The sequence below is a fragment of the Cherax quadricarinatus genome, chromosome 84, assembly GCF_038502225.1.
Source record: "Cherax quadricarinatus isolate ZL_2023a chromosome 84, ASM3850222v1, whole genome shotgun sequence".
Taxonomy (NCBI): Eukaryota; Metazoa; Arthropoda; class Malacostraca; order Decapoda; family Parastacidae; genus Cherax; species Cherax quadricarinatus.
Genome location: NC_091375.1, coordinates 11259638 through 11277089, shown reverse-complemented (window position 1 = coordinate 11277089; position 17452 = coordinate 11259638). Strand labels below are relative to the sequence as shown.

General features: G+C 38.5%; 1 protein-coding gene across 3 annotated transcripts in view; it reads right to left on the bottom strand.

The window, feature by feature from the left end:
• LOC128704399 (serine/threonine-protein kinase SIK3) overlaps positions 1-17452 on the bottom strand; it is an 82585-nt gene that overhangs the window by 14356 nt on the left and 50777 nt on the right. For all 3 annotated transcript variants that reach the window (XM_053799550.2, XM_070103067.1, XM_053799551.2), the window contains 2 exons: positions 16680-16810; positions 9781-10078 (listed from right to left, as the gene is read on the bottom strand). In XM_053799550.2, the coding sequence (XP_053655525.1) occupies positions 9781-10078; positions 16680-16810 (429 nt within the window). The remainder of the gene's footprint in view (positions 1-9780; positions 10079-16679; positions 16811-17452) is intronic.

Below are 17452 nucleotides of genomic sequence, written 5' to 3'. Positions count from 1 at the left end.
GAAAGTGAATACAGGAAAGAGTAAGATTATGAGGATAACAAAAAGATTAGGTGATGAAAGATTGGATATCAGATTGGAGGGAGAGAGTATGGAGGAGGTGAATGTATTCAGATATTTGGGAGTGGATGTGTCAGCGGATGGGTCTATGAAAGATGAGGTGAATCGTAGAATTGATGAGGGGAAAAGGGTGAGTGGTGCACTTAGGAGTCTGTGGAGACAAAGAACTTTGTCTCTGGAGGCAAAGAGGGGAATGTATGAGAGTATAGTTTTACCAATGCTCTTATATGGGTGTGAAGCATGGGTGATGAATGTTGCAGCGAGGAGAAGGCTGGAGGCAGTGGAGATGTCATGTCCGAGAGCAATGTGTGGTGTGAATATAATGCAGAGAATTCGTAGTTTGGAAGTTAGGAGGAGGTGCGGGATTACCAAAACTGTTGTCCAGAGGGCTGAGGAAGGGTTGTTGAGGTGGTTCGGACATGTGGAGAGAATGGAGCGAAACAGAATAACTTCAAGAGTGCATCAGTCTGTAGTGGAAGGAAGGTGGGGTAGGGGTCGGCCTAGGAAAGGTTGGATGGAGGGGGTAAAGGAGGTTTTGTGTGCAAGGGGCTTGGACTTCCAGCAGGCATGCATGAGCGTGTTTGATAGGAGTGAATGGAGACAAATGGTTTTTAATACTTGACGTGCTGTTGGAGTGTGAGCAAAGTAACATTTATGAAGGGGTTCAGGGAAACCGGCAGGCCGAACTTGAGTCCTGGAGATGGGAAGTACAGTGCCTGCACTCTGAAGGAGGGGTGTTAATGTTGCAGTTTAAAAACTGTAGTGTAAAGCACCCTTCTGGCAAGACAGTGATGGAGTGAATGATGGTGAAAGTTTTTCTTTTTCGGGCCACCCTGCCTTGGTGGGAATCGGCCAGTGTGATAAAAAAAAAAAAAAAAAAAAAAAAAAAAAAAATACTCTGCCCGTCTTATAACACTTCTGCTTTGTAAAATCCTCTCATAAGCTACCTTTTTCTCTTTTATCACTTCTTTCCTCCTGCACCCACCCTCCTACAGCCACAAACTTCTGCACCACATTCTAAAACTGCATTTTTAAAACTATCCCCTCCCTCTTCAACCCCCTCCCCCACTACCCATACTTGCACTAGCCCACTTTTCTGCCAATAGTTGCTTATATCTCACCCTAACTTCCTCCTCCCTTAGTTTATAAACTTCCACCTCTCTCTTACTTACTGTTATCATTTTCCTTTTGTCCCATCTACCTCTTACTCTAACTGTAGCTACAACTAAATAATGATCCAATATATCCGTTGCCCCTCTATACACATGTTCATCCTGGAGCCTACCCATCAACCTTTTGTCCACCAATACGTAATCTAACAAACTACTTTCATTATGTGCTATATCATATCTTGTATAATTATTTATCCTCTTTTTCATAAAATATGTATTACTTATTACCAAACCTCTTTCTATACATAGTTCAATTAAAGGAGTGGAAAAAATAAGTAGAATTAAGCGGGAGAAAAATAAAGTGGAAATCATTCCCTTCGAAACCTTCATAAATTTATACTAAATAGAAGGAGGGGTGTTAATGTTGCAGTTTAAAAACTGTAGTGTAAAGCACCCTTCTGGCAAGACAGTGATGGAGTGAATGAGGGTGAAAGTTTTTCTTTTTCGGGCCACCCTGCCTTGGTGGGAATCGGCCAGTGTGATAATAAAAAAAAATAAATAAAAAAAATAATTAATTAGTCTACTATATCTAGGAATGGTAAGCAATGTTTGCTGTTTGGAGTGACATTTGAACTGTCGTATCTGCACACCTCTATGAAGACAGTGATTATGTGTGAATGATGGTGAAAGTGTTTCATTCTTTCTTTGGGTCACTCTGCCTTGGTAGAAGATGGCCGACTTGTTGAAAAAAAAAAAATCTAGGAATGGTTTAGCTTGAACAACATGCCATGGCAAAAGTGGTACTAGAATTATCCTATGTTTTGCTAAATAGGATTCTATATCATAAAATACTATTCCACTTTTCAAATTAAAACTACTGCAAATAAAAATGTAAAGTAAATCACTCTTATAATGAGACCTGACACAGCCTGATTTTTGTTGCAACACGATTCTAAAAATGCAACCAAACATTTTAATAACATGCAAAAAAAATCTGTCATAACAGGAAAAAAAAAAGTAACAGGAAATTTGGGTAGTACATGCCATAGATTCTTTTCAATTTTTTCACCAGGCCACAAACAGTGCCCCCCTATTCCCAGTCAGAGTATACAAATCTTGGGTGGAAAGGAGGGGCAGGAGTCATCCCAGGAAGAGTTGGAGGGAGGGGGTAAAAGAGTGCTTGTATAAGCACATTAGATCAGAAGGAGTGGAAGCAAGTAATATTAAGACTTGAATGCTGTTGGAGTGTGAGCAAGGTAACATTTATGAAGGAATTCAGGGAAATCAGCTAGCCAGACTTGAGTTCTGGAGGTGGGAATTACAAAGCCTGCACTCCTGAGAAGTGAGGATGCTGCAGTTTGGAGAGTCATCTGAACTGTGATGTCAGCACATTTCTAGACAAAGACTGAATGAATGATGATGATGATTTGTTTTGTGGGAGAGGGTAGAACCCTACCTCAGAGGGAGATGGTCAGTGTGTTAATAATGTAAATAAACAACATAGCCAACAATTAGTCAAACAGCAAACACACATCACAAATTTATCAGTTGAAACTAGAGGTAAAACACACAAGAGGAAACAATATATCACTGCCACATAAGATGCTGAGTCAAACACCACATCAGAGCTATCAGAATGTTACGTCAATTTCAGAGCATTTAATTTCCGGAGGATTGACCCTCCAACACTCCTTACACTGAATGACCCACAGAGGGCTGGTATTTCACTAATATCTTAAAAGAATCAATGTCAATTTCAGATACATTCAGTAAATCACAGCATAGTGGATGGAATAACTCAGCAGATGCTACACTATCTTATGAGGGGCTAAAATGAATGTTACAAGGAGTATTTCTAACACCATGCTGTAAATACTATGGGCTTTGCATTAGTCTTATACTTATTGTAATAAAGTTGGTAGCATTACCGACAATATGTAAAGTAAAAGGACACAAGTGCAACTAATGGGACATTTTTATTGTGGCAACGTTTCACTCTCCAGAAGCTTTGTCAAGCTCCTGGAGAACGAAACGTTGCCACAATAAAAATGTCACATTAGTTGCACTTGTGTCCTTACTTATACTTATCAAAATATAATGCCTCTACAAAAAACTCATACCCATGGTTTATCATATTTACTCCAAGTAAAACTGTTATTTGGTAGATCATTTGAAATGTTTGTGCAATTCTGCCAAGAGAGCCAAGGAATGAGCACTGGAGAATGTGTTTCCTTCTCTGAGCCATCCTACCTTTGTGGAAAACAGAGTACAGTATATGTAAAAAAAAATACTGTAACTGATGAATATTTCAAAGGTTAGCTGTAACACTACTTACTGACTCACAAAATCATAATAATACAATTGCAAGCAAACCATGGTACAGGTGAGGCTAGAACTCATGGCAAGTTGGGTCATAAAACTCGAGGTCACTGTGTAAACCACTGGCTGGAGTTTTACAACTCACTTGCCATGAGTTCTAACCCCACCTGTACCATGGTTTGTTTCACTACTTATCGAGTTGCTAGGCTAATGTTACAAGGGCAACGTCTAATATTACATTGTGAGTATCTGGGATCAATGTTACAAGGGAAAACTAAAGCAGACACCTCATCTGTGCCGCAGCTGCCTGCAGAAAAAAGAAAAACTAAGTGAGGATGTGTTGTCCAAATAAATATGAAAATAAATAAACAGTAAAATCATAATGTACCTTTGTGTTAAAAACATAAATCATTAATTTAAAAGAACTACTCCTAACAATTTAAGCTCAATAATATACAGATTAGCTATTTAAAAGGAACTTTAAATAACAATTGTAAATCATGCTGGATGTAAATAAAATATATAGAATAGCTTTCCCCAGTCAAATACAGTAACATACATACATACATAATTACAAAAATTCAAAATATTCTGAAAAATGCAATATCTCCCTTAAATACTAAGTTTTATATTTATCAGGGAGATTAAAATGTCACAGCATTGTCTTTTTTTTATTACAATTTTGTATATACAGTGGTACCTCGGGATATGAACAGCTCAAAACGCGAACAATTATGTAAGTGTATTTATGCAAGTCCTTTTGTAAGTGTATTTATGTAAGTCCTTTTGTAAGTGTATTTATGTAAGTCCTTTTGTAAGTGTATTTATGTAAGTCCTTTTGTAAGTGTATTTATGCAAGTCCTTTTGTAAGTGTATTTTTGGGGGTCTGAAATGGATTAATCTAATTTACATTATTCCTTATGGGAACAAATTCTTTTGGTATCAGCACTCAAACAGCCTTCTGGAACGAAATAAGTTCGTATCTCGAGGTACCACTGTAGTGTTATTATATAATTATAGTGTTTCACTTCCAACCACAAATAAGCGAGTCCAAGTACACAGGTGAGCGCAACTGCAATATAACTGTAGTCCGCACTTGAACTTATGAGTCAGACATTACTGTATTAACCCTTTGAGTGTCAAGACCCCTGTTCACCAACTTGCTCATAGCCTCGAAGAATTTAAAAAAAAAAATAAATAAATAAAAAATACATTTTCTTATGAAATGACAGAGAATCTTTTTCCAAGGGTAATGAAACCAAAAGCACGAAATCTGATGGAAATTTGCGGAATTACACTCACAAAATTAGCAGTTTCGGTGATATTTACGAATCGGTGATTTCACCCAATTTGAGCCCTATTTTGGGCCAATTCCTTTGCTTCACTTTAGCAATCTCATAGCTATTTTGCTAGAACTCCTTTTATTCTATCGATTGATTACAAGAAACTGCCCATTTACCTATTTCAACTACCCAAAAAAAGTGATTAGAAAATACTATTTTGGCCAATTTCACATAAAGTTCAAGAAAGGCCAATTTCAAAATAGGGTCCAGAATAAACAATGCAGACATTCCTGGCACTAAAATAACATTTTCTCTGTTCATCAGTCATGTCTCCAGGCACCTCTTATATTACACTTGTTTTTTTTATTTTGAATTTTTATTCACATAAAAAATAGAAGATTTACTGTTATTCAGACTACTGCATAATTGTAATAATTGTATAAATAATAACACAGCATGCATGAATGCACATTAGACCCACCAGTTGACATGTATTGGATGCATGACATGTTTTGTGTACTTTTGAACATCGTCAGAAAACGAACATTTCCACTAATTTGAGTTCACTTTTCAAGTTACTTTTAGTCTGTAAACAATTCAAAATCAACTCTATTTCTGTAATATGTCTCCCAGTCTGTCAAATGAGACCAAGAAAATGAGAATACAACCATAAATACCATAAGAAAACAAACCATAAAGCTACTGTTTTAAACCAAAAACGCTCACAGTTTTTTTCTCATTATGCACTGCGTGCTGCAGGATTTTTTTCTACTGTGCAGACTGACCACTCAGGCTCATTCTCTCATATGTAGGCCTACCAGCTTTCTCCCGCAAGATTGGAAGCAGTCAGAATTTTGGCGTAGTATTACGAGACCGACACTGGCTTCAAAGCTGTAATATTACGGGACCGGCCATACCACATCATAAATACATCATACCCAGTTTATGGGTTAAATAACATGATCAGAGATACAATTTCTCCTGGGGTTTACTCTACAATGAGTAAGGAGAAAAATAAAGATAACTACTATTCAGAAATAGCTGAATATTCAATGAAATTACTATCCCAGTTTGCTTTACTTAGACTATGTAACAGAAACAAGTACTGTATTATGGCAGGTCCCAGAGTCTTTATGGTTGTTATTTACAACCAGCAGCCACCAAACAAAAGACTTAGATTAAAAATTTACAGAAATGACAGCAACCATTAGAATCATTAAAAAGTTCACAGAGGTAACAGAGTTCAGGCTATACTAATGGTACTAGTACTGTAGTATATATTTCAACTGAGATCTAACCCTCACCCCCCAGCATAGAGGAACATGGGACACACATAATCAAACCCACATGGAGAAAATTAAACAGGAGATAAGATTACAGTACACAATTAGTATACTTCACCATGGGAAAGTGAAAAAGAATTCCTCCTTAAACCATGAGTGTTGTAAGATGTGACTAAAACACAGGGAGCAAGGGACTTGTAACCCTTCTGTATAAATTACTAAACTTAAAAAGAAAACTGATATTTTTTTTTAGGTCACCCTACATCGGTGGGATACGGCCAGCATGTTAAAAAAAAAAAAAAAGTATACTGCATATTTTGGCCTATAACTAAAGTCCTTTTCAACAGACATTCCACTGAAAAACAGTTTACAAATTTCTTCCCGAGGACCAAAATGAAATGTGGAAACTACCAGTGCATACCAGTAACTGGTTTTATGAGTCCTTCTACCCTTGCAGTCTCCCCTGAGGCCAGACTTCCTTAGTAATTGCCTGTTTAATCAGGCTATTTCTGCTAATGGCCTGCAAAATCACACACCAATCATATGGCTTACTGCTTCATCAAACCTCTTAACTGAAAGTGTGAGAAATACCAAGAAAACCTTGGGTTAACCACTATTCCTTCTAGCCTGACAATCATGCTGTAGGTAATGCAGCCTGCTGCACCTGCTCCCACACATCTCTATGCAGCCTAAACAGCACTAAGGAAGTGTTAAGTGTGAGAAGCACCAATTGTGATTACTTTGCACATAGTGATGTTTTGAAGGAATGGCATCCTTAGTGGATTAATGACTGTCTTGAGACAAACCTGTAATTTCCAATTTTTGCCAACTCTTTATTTTTCAACCAATTTTTTTTATTTTTGGTGTACATTTAGAGGTTCATATGTAGAAGAATGTGACAAAGTTTCAGTATGATTGGCCAACAAACAACAGAGAAAAAAATATTTAATGACTTTTCATATATGGCAGCAGGGTATGGCAAAATGGCACTTCGAGTGGCACTTCCGACAATCCCAACCGTTAGAATACATCTGACACTAATTTCGGCGGGACATGTTTTATCTAATATGTCTTATTATCATGGAAAAAAAAAATACTTTTGATAGACTTTTTGGCATTCACCAAAATATCTGCCTTTTACCTCCCACAAAATCAAAAATATTTGATATATTCCAAAAAAAGAAGCCTCACATTTTCAAACACACTTTGTTTTATATTGTCAGTGAAAATCATTTCAATACAATAATTAATAATGGTGTACATTAGCGAAATATGTGAAAAAGTTACTTCCGAGATATAGGCCTAGAACGCCGGCAGGCCTACCGTCTCAAAAAAAAATTTTTTTGCACGGAAATCGCGTTTTTTTCGGTGTATTTCTTAGTAAACTGATGTTCTAGTGCAGTTATCCTCTTCAAAATACCGTTTTCTATCACTCGCATACCAAACAATAGAACAAGGAGACGAGGAGTAACTTATTTATATCGAAATATTGCTGGTGGACTCTCGTTACCATACCTGATATAAATGACTATAATTTCTTGTAGAAACGTCTTAGAACATTGATTCTTGTACCATTGTGTTGCCAAAGAGTTAAGCTATTTTTCGGTATATATAAATCAATTTCCATAATTTTTCGATTTTTGGTTGAGCGCGCGCGGAAAATTGCCCACGTACCGCCTTAACTAACCATCACACTGTAATTCAATTGTGTTCATTTTTTTAACATGTCAGCTGTCTCCCACCGAGGCAGAGTGACCCAAAAAAGAAACACTTTCACCATCATTTATACACAATCACTGTCTTTGCAGAGACACCCAGATATGACAGTTCAGATGTCACTCCAAATAGCTAATATCCCAAACTCCTCCTTTAAAGTACAGGCATTGTACTTCCCACCTTCAGGACTCAAGTTCAGCTAACCGGTTACCCCTGAATCCCTTCACAAAATATTACCCTGCTCACACTCCAACAGCATATCGAGTCCAAAAACCCATTCATCACCATTCACTCTATTTAACACACTCACATATGCCTGCTGTATGTCCAAGCCCCTTGCACACAAAACCTCCTTTACCCCCTCCCTCCATCCTTTTCTAGGACAAACCCTACCCCTCCTCCCCTCCACTATAGGTTTATACACTCTCCAAGTCATCCTATTTTACTCCATCATCACTAAATAACCAAACCACCTCAACAACTTCTCCTCAGCCCTCTGAATAAAACTTTTAGTAACTCCACACCTCCTAATTTGCAGACTATGAATTCTCTGCATAACATTTACACCACACATTGCCCTTAGACACAACATCTCCACTGCCTCCAGCCCCCTCCTTGCTGCAGCATTCACAATCCATGCTTCACACTCATATAACCACTATCCTCTTGGACATTCCCTTCTTTGCTTCCATGGATAATGTTCTTTGTTTTCACAGATACCTCAATATTCCACCCACCCTTTTCCTTCGTCATTCCCATCCTCATCCTTCATAAATCCATCCACTGACAAGTCTTCTCCCAAATAACTGAACACATTTACTTCTTCCATACTCCCTCCCTCCAATGTGATATCCATTTTTTTTTTAACTGATGTGTTTGATACCCTCATCACCTAACTCTTATCTATGTTCACTTTCACTGTCTGACCTAACAGAAGTGCTGGGATGATACCAAAATTTTTGCCAATATCATACAAAATTTTTAGCCAATGCCAATACTGATAACATTAAGATTAACTGATACCAACTGTTACAGATACTTTTGGCTCACCCCTACCTAACACAGCCACATGTAGAGATTATGGTATATCTACTATGGCATGCACAATGTGCACATAGTTTGTTGACAATGTGTAAAACACTGCACTCTAGCACTCACTTTCATTTCTATGTGACTAGGTGAACGTCAGTGAGCAGAATGCTTGAATGATTTCCTTTACAAATGTGTGGTTCAATTTTAGATAGGAACAAGAGAAGGGGGGTTAGATGCACAAACTATAATAGAATGTGTCAGCTTTTGGGTATTTTGGGTTAATGCTGTGTGTAGTGGCTAGAATAAATATCTTCACAACATTTTTTAATGTCTGTTATCCGTGTCTTAGTTCCCAGATCCACAACTCTTGTGGTATTATCCACGAACTTGACTCCCAGAATCATAACTCAAGTATGGCATTACAGTACATCACCTACATAACTCATCTGTTCTACAGCTGACAAAAAAAATTACAAAACAGATGATTAATCTAATTATAGGTATTGGAGCCAGTGACTTAAAATGTATCCCGTGTTTTTGTTATCAATTTACAGATTCTCTATCCACAAGCTTATCATCAAGTTTCTTTGCAGAACCACAACCACAAATTGATGAACACATCCCTTGCAAATACTGAATGGGTACAGTACTGCATAACATTTTGTCCAAAGCCATAAAAGGAAGATTTAAAAAGAAAAACAAAATAAAAAATCTACATAATTAAACAATTAAAAAAGTAATGGTGTATTAGGATTAGAGAATATTTTTGCATAAATTAAGAATTATGATTTTTTTACAGAACTGTGGATTTTACAATGAACAGCAAGAGGTAATAGTACATGCCAAACCAAAGTTTTGAATTGACAGGTAAAGATGACAGGATATCACAGGACTTGATCACTTCCTGTACACTAAGGAAGTGATGCATGTGCACACAAACAAACAAGCATTCATCTATGAAAACAACACAGTAATTACTTGGTATTGATGGTGGAGTTGTTGGAGGTACTGGTGGGGAGGGTGTCGGTGAGATCAGAGGGATGGTCTGTTGGTGGAGTGGGCTTGGAGTTTGAGGAAGCGGGGAACGACACGGTGACCCCCCAGCTATAGACCCCCCAAGCATGGCGGTTGGTGGGCAAGGTGACATGATGTTCGGGGCAGGTGAGCTCCCTCTGTGTGCACACGACGTTGGAGAAGATGCAGCTCCCATCCGATGGAGAGAGTGACCACGCTGAAGTTCTGCCTGCAAGGCTGCATCTGTTACTCCGCTGTGCTTCTGCTCAAGGACAACAATATGTATATCAGACATTCATTATTGTCATCTTACTTCAGTAAACATTTTCTGAGCACAAACTGCTTTTTAACAAAACAAAACTTTAATAAGAAAATAAAGAAAAAAAATTTTTTTTACCAAAGATTTATAACAAGAGGCAAAATATGTAGAATTTACTCAGTATTTTTATAAAAAGTGATTTTATTTACAGATCTGTAAAGGAGCTATAAACTACAGAAAAAAATAAATTTTTAGGCAGAATTTTTTTATATGCCAAACAATGTGTACTATAGTTCCAGAAATAATTTTTTTTTTCAACAAGTCGGCCAGATCCCAGTGAGGCAGGGTGACCCAAAAAGAAAATACTTTCATCATCATTCAGCACTTTCACTTCACTCATACATAATCACTGTTTTTGCAGAGGCACCCAGATACAACAGTTTAGAAGTATACATAAAGATATATAACATATTCCTCCAAACTGCCAATATCCCAAACCTCTCCTTTAAAGTGCAGGCATTGTACTTCCCATTTCCAGTACTCAAATCAGGTTATATAAAAATAACCAGTTTCCCTGAATCACTTCACTAAATATTACCCTGCTCACACTCCAACAGCTTGTCAGGTCCCAAAAACCATTCGTCTCCATTCACTCATATCTAACACGCTAACGCATGCTTCCTGGAAGTCCAAGACCCTCGCCCACAAAACCTCCTTTACCCCCTCCCTCCAACCTTTTCGAGGATGACCCCTACCCCACCCTACAGATTTATACGCTCTCCATGTCATTCTAATTTGATCCAGTCTCTCTAAATGACCCAACTACCTCAACAACCCCTCTTCATGATGTTGTAGATGGTATCTTGGTTCAGAGGACATCTACGTGACCATCTTCACGACTTCTACAACTAGCCCATCAATTTGGGAAGGACCTACTTCCACTGGGGAATCCCGCCTACCAGTGACTATGCCCTCGTCTGCTACACGTCCCTCTTCCCTGACGTCTATATAAGCGCCAGTCTCCTTACCTGTGCTTCAGAATCTCTACAACCACGGTGCTGTAAACACCACCTCCAAGGCTGAGGGACTGATTACATCTTTTGTATATAGTTCTTCTGTTTTCTAATAATGTCCTAGAATCTGTATTGATAAAGTCACTGGATGGCAAAACGTCTACAATAAATGATAACCAGATGTTGCACAAGTGTCTTAATCTTTCAACCCCTCTTCAGCCTTCTAACTAATACTTTTACTAACTCCACACCTTCTCCTAATTTCCACACTCTGAATTTTCTGCATAATATTTACACCACACATTGCCCTTAGACAGGACATCTCCACTGCCTCCAACCACCTCCTCGCTGCAGCATTTACAACCCAAGCTTCACACCCATATAAGAGTTGGTACCACTATACACATTCCCTTCTTTGTGTTTTTGGTCTCCACATATACCTCAACGCACCACTCACCTTTTTTCCTCATCAATTTTATGGTTAACCTCATCCTTCATAAACCCATCTGCTGACAAGTCAACTCCCAAATATCTGAAAACATTCACTTCTTCCATATATATTTTTAATTACCCATTAGCTCACTAGCAGAGTGCCTATGTCCAGGATCTGTCTGTTTTCACTGTTCCCTTCGCTGTAGGCCTCCTACACCAGTTTATCGTTTGTGCTCACTCACACATACTTGCACTCATCATTCAATCTCCAATTCTCTATTTACAGCATTTTGTGTGACTTTGTTAATGGTCCTAGTCAGACAGAAACTTCATCGTAAGCTTCTCTTTCCTATGTGCGGGTTACGTACTGTTCTAGTCACAGTCTACCACTCATGTGATGAGCTGCGGGTGCATAATAAACTAGCCACTCAGGTGACAACATTCAACAGATAGTTTTATTAAACTATTCTAAATACACTCATACTAGCATGACTGCAAACAAATCACAGAACAGGTGGGGTTCAAACCCATGGTAAGTGAGTCCTAAAACTCGTAAGCCAGTATACTATCCACTGAACCACAAAACAGTGGCCTATGAGTTTTAGGTCTTGCTTGCCATGGGGTTGAACCCCACCCATTCAGACGATTGTTTCATTTAAAAATGGCCACTACTTAATAAAATGAATGATATTACAGAAATCAGCTATATCAACATGGTCAATTTCCTAGCTAACAAGTATGGACAACCTGCAGTACTTTACATTTTACCAAACCCCCAAACAACAAGCAAAATTTTGACCTTTTATTTTTTTACACCACTAAATTACAAGCTAGAAGCTATTTTCCTATCTCAGGTTAATTCAAAATCCATCTCTATCTAAAATAGTCTCTTTCCCCTCCACACTAAGATGTGACCCACAACATCTTGTGAACACCTAGGTACCTGACGAGCACCAGATGAGTCTGGCCCATGGCTGGGCTCTGGGAGTAGTAAGACTCTCGAAACTCATCAAGAATAAAGGTAAGGTACCTATTTACTGCTAGGTGAATAGGGGCTACAAGTGTAGTGAAACATGCCCAACATCTCCACCTGCCCCAAGATCAAGCTTGGGTCATTTCATTTGTGAGCCCCATTTACAAGAGAGTGTATTGTTAGTGTTTATAAAAGTGTATGGTTAATGTTTACACAAGAGTGTATTATTTTATTTTTATACAATACAATGTATTATTAATGTTGATATAATACAGGGTACTGCACTGTTAATGTTTACACAACTGTAATGTTCACAATACACAGTGCATTGGTAATGCTTTTAACATACACTCTCTCATTAAATGTTTACACAATACAGTGTTTTGTTAATGTTTACACAATACAGCGTATTGTTAATGTTTACACAATACAGCGTATTGTTAATGTTTACACAACACAGTAGAGGGTATTGCCAAGACACAGGTAAGCAACAAATTGCTACACTTGTGATAAATACTGATTGACATGCATACAGCACTGTATTCTGCTGCATTAGTACAATCATGGGGAAGCACTAAGCCTGTAGGGGTTATACAGAATCTGGGGAATGGGAGGTTTGAATGGGAGGTTGAGATCAAGAGCGCTTCACCAACACCAAGGCACCTCTTCACCTCTTCCCCTCCCCCATGAAGGTATCCTGTTGTAGACTGAATAACTGAAACTAGATACTGTATCTTTCACCAAATAAAGCCATTACAAATTTGAAAGGTTATTCTAGCTGAAATTCAAAAATTTCACTTTGTAAAATTTCTAGTTCAGATTTGATTTTGGAAATGAGGGGGGTTTCAAGAAATAGATTTTGAAATATACAATGTTATTATTACTATTAACCCTTTGACTGTTTCGGTCGTATATATATGTCTTACGCGCCACTGTTTCTGACGTATTTATATGCGTAAATTCTAGCGGCTTCAAATCAAGCGGGAGAAAGCTGGTAGGCCTACATGAGAGAGAATGGGTCTGAGTGGTGGGTGTGCACCCTGTGAAAAAAATCTGGGACTCAGTGGTGCATTGTGGGAACGCCATCTTGGTAGTCCATTTTCACCATGCCTCACAGTAAGAAGTACCTCACTCCTCGGAGGATTGGAGGTCTTTTGTTCCCAAGTGATAGCTCTAACAGCGATGAAAGTGTCAGTGACAGTGAATTCCAGAGTTTTCAAGTGGGTGTGACTGAAAGCAGTGCCCAGGATAACGTAATTAGTGATGAAAACCCAGATGACCCATGACCTGCCACCTCTGGTGCTGGGCCGGCTCGTTCACGTTCACCTGTACCAGGACAAAAGAGAAAACTATTTGCCCATGTACAAGGCTCAGATGTGAGCAGTGAAAGTGATAGTGATTTCAAAGCTACTGAAAGCAGTTCTAGTTGCGACAGTGAGGGTGAATATTCCCCAGTGAAGCAGCAGTATGTACGACATAGCATGCAGTCTGGTAGTGTGTCATATGCTGTTCCAAGGGGAAGGAGTAAATCTCGGAGCACATCCCGTGGCCCTACACCATAACCTGATAGTGAAGATGATGATATTGTTACAATGGGTATGAATGATGTGAGTGAGGAAGCAGGTGGTGGTGGTGGTGATAGTGATGGCGGCATGAGTCATGTGGCACCAGCAGCGGGCCACGCTACTACCGACGCTGCTGACTCTGCACAACTACAACCAGCCTCACTCAACCCCACACTCCCACAATCTGCACAACCACAACCGCATTTCAATATCCAGAACCCACCAGCAGACCGCATCTGGGATTGGCAGGAAGGTGACGAGTTTGATCCAAGTCCCCATGACTTCGATGAAACACAAAGTGGAATACGGCCATCGTGTACACTTGGGAACAATGCTACTGAACTGGAATGCTTTCAGTTATTCTTCGATGAACCCCTGATGGACATTATTGTCAGGGAAACCAACATATACTATGAGTACACCATGGCAAATACAATTCTCTCACCAAGATCACGGCTACACCAGTGGAAGGACACAACTGTGGCAGAGATGTACCTGTTTTTTGCCACAATAATGCTTATGCCACATGTGTATAAGCACACTGTCACCACATACTGGGCAACAGAACGCCTGATTTCAACCCCAGGTTTTAGTGACTTTACAGGTGTGAATCGTTTTCTGATACTGTTACGTATGTTACACTTTTCAGACAAAACAAGGCCTGACAGAAGCAACAGGTTATATAAGATCAGAAATGTGTTTATGTACCTGAAACAAAAGTGTTGCATGTATTTTTATCCCTTCAGGAAGCTTGTTATTGACGAGTCTTTGATTTTATTCAAAGGAAGATTCTCATTCAAGCAATATATACCAAGCAAGAGAAAACGCTTTGGTATAAAGTTATTTGTACTGTGTGATTGCAAAAGTGGTCTCGTTTTGGATATCATTGTGTACACTGGCAGTAATACATTGAGAGATACCAGGAAGTTATTGGGTATCTCTGGTGATGTGGTTAGAACTATGATGGAACCATATCTTGGTAAGGGGCAAATATTATATACTGATAACTGGTACACAAGCCCCATACTCAGTGACTTCTTGCGAGTGAACCTGACAGACGTGTGTGGCACAGTGCGTGGTAATCGTAAACATATGCCAAGGTTTGACGCTGGCACTCACAGAGGTGAGGTGCAGGCCTTTGCTGCCAATGACATCATGGCATTTCGGTGGCATGACAAACATGATGTCAAATTGTTGACATCAGTTCACCGAAACAAAATGGTATACACTGGCAGGCACAGTAGAAACCAATGAACCCATTCTAAAACCTGCAGCTGTCATGGACTACAACCTCAATATGCGCTTAGTGGACAAATGTGACATGCAGATTGGGTTTGCTGATTGTGTACGCAAGAGTTACAAGTGGTATATGAAACTTTTCTACCATCTTCTTGATATTTCCATGCTAAATGCTTATAACATATACAAGTTCAGGACCAACAACAAACCAAAATATGGTGAATTTTGTCTGTCAGTCATCAGACAAATAATTGCCAAGTACCAAGGAGCAACACCTGCAATAGACAGCACCCACAAAATTACCAACACACGCCATCTCGTTTGAGGCCTGGTGATCACTACCTCATACAACTGTCTCCTACTGCTTTTAAGAAAAGTGCTCAGAAGAGGTATTTTGTATGTGGACATACCACAAAATGCCCACAAACACGCAGAGACACTTGTTTTATGTGTGAGGAGTGTCAAGTACCACTCTGCATATACCCATGTTTCAAAGAGTTCCACAAGCTGCAGCAGTTCTAGGAAAGTGTTCAGTGACTGTACATATGTATATATATTATGGAACAATAGTAATAAACAATGCTTTGTATTGTTTGTTTGTGTAAACAAGTTTTGTACACACTCTAATAGTCATAATGTTTGTTCAGTTATTGTGTTGTAAACAATGAGTGTATATTTGAATAACGCACCTTACTTTGGTCTCACAGGCTACATAAGTTACTTAGAAAAGAAAAATATTGGAAAATACAAGAAACCTTCGAATTGGAGTAAATAAAAGAATACTGGGTGGATGGCATTCGCTGCTGTTGCCATACACTGCTCATTTTCTGCCAACTTTGCGCCTCTATCTCGGTAAGTACTGATGGCAAAAAAATTTTTTTAGGCTTAAAACACTCAGTAAAATAATCCTAACATTTTGGTAAGAAAAAACTTTTTTTTTTCGAATACTTTGCGACATAGAATGAGTTTCAGAAAGGGACCTGCGACAGTCAAAGGGTTAAAATTATTTAACTACTGAACCCATATGCATCATTCAGATCATGATATGGTGGAGGTTTGATCCTCCGTCTCCTGAGTGCGAGACAGACATGCTTCCTAATTGTACTCGCCTTATTATTTTTTTAACGAACCAGCCGTATCCCACCAAGGCAGGGTGACCTAAAAAGAAAAACTAAAAGTTTTCCTTTTTAAATTTAGTAATATATATAGGAGAAGGAGTTACTAGCTCCCTTGCTCGCAGCATTTTAGACGTCTCTTATGACACGCATGGCTTACAGAGGAAGAATTCTCCTCCACTTCCACTCTCCTATTTGTGTTGTTTATTATTTAAAGACATGAAAATATAAGGTATACCCAGAGTCAAGTTGTTCACGGCTCCATACCTGAAGTTGCTGGAATTCTTGATTTATATTGGAGAGGCTGAAGGTGGCCGAATCTGATGCCCGGCGCATAATGTTTCCCGGGGAGTAACGATCCGAGGTGAGATATATGGAATCCTTATAATTTTCTCTACCTGTAAAGTCAAAACTCATTTTAATATTGTGGGAGACACTCAAATGATATTGATTTGTTCTACTGAACTTTATAAAAAATATATTTTAAAATATTTGTTCTACAGTCTGGTGAGTAGTATAATTTTTTTGGACATCTTTTTTAAATGTCAGCAAAGCTGATGATGTCTAATTAAATTATTCTGATTATCCTACAAAATTAAAACACACAACACTTACTTCATGCAACTATAATATCAACTAATAAATTTTAAGTATCAGAAAATATCTCTATGATGTCCAGTTACAATCATTATTCACTTAAATTATTAAAAGAATTACAAGTGCAAAGGAAGATCTCAACTACAGTATAATGTTCATTCATCATAATTACTCCTTAAAATCAATAAATAAATAGACTATTTACATACAATAGTTGAAAGATGAATACTAAGAGAGAACAAGAATGCTATTATGTTAACTTTAGTCTGTTTGAAGGCATTGTTAGAGACTAACCAGCTAATGCAGGGCAGCCACACAAATATGACTTCATAAATATAAGAACAGTTTAGAAACATGGTGCCCTTTGATTTCTTTGTTACAGTGCCCCACAACAGCATGAGATAACCCCAATGAAAAAGATTGAGTGTATACTACCATCCTAT